The following is an 818-nucleotide window of genomic DNA, read 5'->3' on the forward strand; positions in this document are numbered from 1 at the left end:
ATACGCATATAGATTTCAGAGAGGAAGGGAGAGGGACAAAGAGAGAGAAACATCAGTGATGAGAGAGGAAGGGGCCATTGACCGGCTGCCTCCTGCACGGCCCCTACTGGGGATTGAGCCAGAAACCGGGCATGTGCCCCGACTGGGAATTGAACCGTGACCTCCTGGTTCGTAGGTCAAAGTTCAACCGCTGAGCCCCGCGGCTGGGGGAGAGTTATTCTTGGATGCCCCTCATCATTCCCGGCTCTGCTCCCCCCACCGCGGCCCCCCGTGGCTGGGTGTGGGTGTGAGTTGCCGGGGGGCTGGAACAGGCGACCCCAAACTTGGGGACCGGGTCCTCCCCCAGTTCTGGGGCCACGACCGCGGTCCAGCGGTGGGCAGGTTGCTTCCTCCTGAGGCCATGGGGAGCGTCCACTCGGAGCCCCTCCCCGCTCCCGGGGCAGCAACAAAGCTCACGTCTGTGTCCAGGTGGGCTTCTTAACAGCGGTCTTGCTTCTCAAGTGCTGGTGAGAGAGGCAAGACCAAAATATTCAGGGACAGACAGACACTGGGATAGCTGATCAGGCACACAGTCAGGCGGCGGCTGCACCTCCCCTACGCCCCCCTCGGGCACTCAGCCTGGCCCGGGGCAGGTTTGGGACCCCAGCCGCTCCTCCCTTTCCCTGGCCCTCAGCCTCCTGCTCCTGCAGCCTCGCTCTGAGTCCCTCCTGCAGGACGCTTCCTCCTTGGGGGCCGAGAGGGACAACGGGCCCTTGTCGGGGTCCCCTGAGGTCTGTCGGACGGGAGGCCCTAATGTGGGGGCTCTGGGCTGGCTGCCC

General features: G+C 64.3%; 1 protein-coding gene across 1 annotated transcript in view; it reads left to right on the top strand.

The window, feature by feature from the left end:
- The first annotated feature begins 111 nt into the window (after window positions 1–111).
- Window positions 112–818, top strand: part of GABRD (gamma-aminobutyric acid type A receptor delta subunit) — a 28,817-nt gene continuing 28,110 nt past the window's right edge. The window contains exon 1 of the mRNA XM_015569685.1: window positions 112–286. Within this exon, the coding sequence (XP_015425171.1) occupies window positions 225–286 (62 nt within the window). The 5' untranslated portion in view covers window positions 112–224. The remainder of the gene's footprint in view (window positions 287–818) is intronic.

The sequence above is a fragment of the Myotis davidii genome, unplaced genomic scaffold (assembly GCF_000327345.1).
Source record: "Myotis davidii unplaced genomic scaffold, ASM32734v1 scaffold586, whole genome shotgun sequence".
In the NCBI taxonomy this organism is placed as follows: domain Eukaryota; kingdom Metazoa; phylum Chordata; class Mammalia; order Chiroptera; family Vespertilionidae; genus Myotis; species Myotis davidii.